The sequence below is a fragment of the Condylura cristata genome, unplaced genomic scaffold (assembly GCF_000260355.1).
Source record: "Condylura cristata isolate star-nosed mole 26May11 unplaced genomic scaffold, ConCri1.0 scaffold00008, whole genome shotgun sequence".
NCBI classification, from domain to species: Eukaryota; Metazoa; Chordata; class Mammalia; order Eulipotyphla; family Talpidae; genus Condylura; species Condylura cristata.
This window is the reverse complement of record NW_004567109.1, coordinates 13336612-13339617: the sequence shown is the minus strand read 5'-3', so window position 1 is coordinate 13339617 and position 3006 is coordinate 13336612. Positions and strand designations below refer to the sequence as shown.

The 3006-nt window shown below is 38.1% G+C and overlaps 1 protein-coding gene across 1 annotated transcript in view; it reads left to right on the top strand.

The window, feature by feature from the left end:
- Nucleotides 1–3006, top strand: part of EYA3 (EYA transcriptional coactivator and phosphatase 3) — an 86581-nt gene that overhangs the window by 70179 nt on the left and 13396 nt on the right. Inside the window, exons 12-13 of the mRNA XM_004679405.2 lie at nt 293–382; nt 2755–2813. Of these exons, the coding sequence (XP_004679462.2) occupies nt 293–382; nt 2755–2813 (149 nt within the window). The remainder of the gene's footprint in view (nt 1–292; nt 383–2754; nt 2814–3006) is intronic.

Here is a 3006-nt window from a genome sequence, read left to right as displayed (position 1 = left end):
CTGTTTCTTTTTAAATACAATGTTTTACTCAACAGACAATTCTCAAAAAACTAAAATTAATGGACTCTATACTCCAGTACTTTTTGTCTTAAGTTCCACAATGCTTTTAATCTTCCCTCAACTTTTCCTGTTAATGAGATAGAAGAACATCATAATTTTTATTCAGCATTTATTGAAAACCTACTAGGTGCCAGTAATTACTGCCAACTTGTATTTATAATGATTTTCTAGACGTATTCCTCACTCAGGACTTGTGAGTACCAAGTCAAACAAAATTTCCTCTGTCTTCCAGGACCCAACAGTAGTGATTGGCTCAGGTTTAACAATGGAAGAAATGATTTTTGAAGTGGCTGATACACATCTTTTCTTCAATGACTTAGAGGTAATTATTTTAAATTGTTTTTGTGCTTTAGTAAAACTTTGTGTTTAGTATCTATGTATTGAGCCTGTGCTTGTTGTATTTGGAGGAAATGTGGCCAGACCGCATGGGTATGGAGAGGCTAGCTGACCACATAGGATTCCAGAGTCTTGCAAGAACTGTGTCTTGGTTAGATCCCCACACACAATCTTGGTTTGGGCCTTTAGTTTTTGTTAGCTCATTTGGAAGTCATCTAGCTTTAAGAAATGTGCCCACACATCAGGCAGAACACTAATACATAACCCAGTATTTCAGTATTTTCATCTAAACAATATGTAGGAAGTGGGTTTGATTATTTGTCGCACTTATATTTTGACTGTTCTTCAGTTTTACCTTCTTGAAAGAAAGTCTCTTGATATGTCAAATCTATTATAAGTAACTGCTTAAGTGCTTGCATTTTTATGCATACTTATTGTCCATATTTAGGCTAACCTTGATGTCCAAAATCATTTTATAGTTAGGTGCAAGGAAGACCAAGAACAATGAGAGCTTCTTGGTCGAATTTTTTTTTTCCATTAAAGATTTATTTGTTTGTTTGTTTGTTTGTTTGTTTGTTTGTTTGTTTGTTTATGCATACATAACTGGGGTACAGGCCAGAGGTGCAGGGGTGGTAAGAGGATTCACCAAGACAGAGTGGGGAGCAGAACAGGCAGCTTGACAAAGTACACTGTTAAGGGGAGCAGCAGGCAAGACAGGAGAGGTTGCTATGCCATGTGGTCACCTCCCTGGTTGGGGGGATTAAACAACTGAAGCAGCTGCAGCCAGCTTCCTAGACCTGCACTTTAACCCTTTGAGCTACTAGAGAGGGTCCCTTAGTGGAATTTTTTAAATTTTATATTTGAATTCACCTTTGAAGTAACTGTGGTAGAGTGGAAAGAGCACAAGATTGAGAGTCAGAAAAGCAAAATGTAGATCCCAAGTTAGAAAAGTTATCTCCCCATTCTAGGTCCCTGTCAAGCAGTTATCCTACAATCGGGGTGTGAACTGCATTGCTTGGACACAGAAGTGGGAAGGAACAGACTTGTCACTTCATTTCTTTTCCAGTTTTGAACTGTATGCTACATATGTTACCTAATTTTTTTAATAATGAAAATCTTAAAATAAAATAAGATAGTATTTTATAAGCAGATGAAGTGATCCTGTTTCTTTTTAAATACAATGTAGTTTTACTCAACAGACAATTTTCAAAAAACCTAAATTAATGGACTCTAAACTTCAATACTTTTTGTCTTAAGTTCCACAATGCTTTAATCTTCCCTCAACTTATCCTGTTGATAAGTTAGAACATCATAGTTTTTATTCAGCAAACATTTATTGAAAACCTACTATGTGCCAGTAATTATTGCCAAATTGTATTTGTAATGATTTTCTAGACATAGTCCTCACTCAGGACTGAAAGTTCTGTGAAGAATTTGACCTGAATGTGTTCCTGCCCCCCAGGTCAGTGGTTCTCAACTTTAGGGGGCATAAGAATCACCTGGGGAGCTTGTTAAAAATGAAGATTCTTGGACTTCACTCCCAGAAATTCTGACTTAAGTAGTTCTGGGGTGGACCCAAGAATATGCAGTTTTTAAAAACTTCCCCAGAGGATTCTGATGCAGGTGGACATCACAGTGCTGCCCTGGATAGTGTCAGAGGAGTGACTGTCAGATCTAGGCAGTGGGTGGCATTTGTAATAGTAGCATGGACTTGGTGGGAAGAACCTTAAATTTGAATCAGAAGACTCAGTTTCATTCTAGTTTCTTTCTACTAACCAGATTTATAATCTTGGGCAGATCATTTCACCTGACTTTTAGAACATGAGGAGATTTGACCAATATGACCTCTTCTAACTCCTAATCTTGAATTTGTAAATTTGTTCATCATTTATAAATTTGTTTTGATACCATATTCTACAAGCATCTGTTTTATGTACAAAAATGTGGTGGGGAATCTGCTATGTGAGAGCACTGGACTAGACTTGAGGGGTGCAAAGGAGATTGTGGATATGGGACCTGCCATTAGAAGTTAGAGTGCAGTACAGGACAGACACTTGACAGTGTAAGGGAGCTTGTGTTATACCTGTCAGCTGTTGGGAAAATGAACTATAGAAAGAGGAGCATAACTCCTGAGGGGTTGGGGTGGTCAAGGAAGATTGCACGAAGACTGTGGGACGTGAATCAAGCCTTAAAAGAAGTTGGACAACAAGGGGGGTCAGAGTAAACCCCCTTACATAAGCAAGACCATAAGGTATTTCATCATCCCACCATTTTTTGTGGTCTTTTTACAATAGATCACGGTGATAATAGCACTTCTTCTCTTGGACTAAAACAGTGTCTGGTTTTGTCTCTTAACAGGAGTGTGACCAGGTGCATGTAGAAGATGTGGCTTCTGATGACAATGGCCAAGACTTGAGGTGATAAAAACAGTGGTGTCTTAAACATCAGTATGCCTGTTTTGTACACAAGGTTTAGAGGGCAACAGAGATGAATAAGACATTGCCCGAATAGAGATCACAGTGTACTAGAGGAGGTACATTATGTGAGGTGACAGGAGGCAGATTATGTGAGGTGACAGTAGGAAAGAAGTTTTTCTTTTTTTTTTTTTTT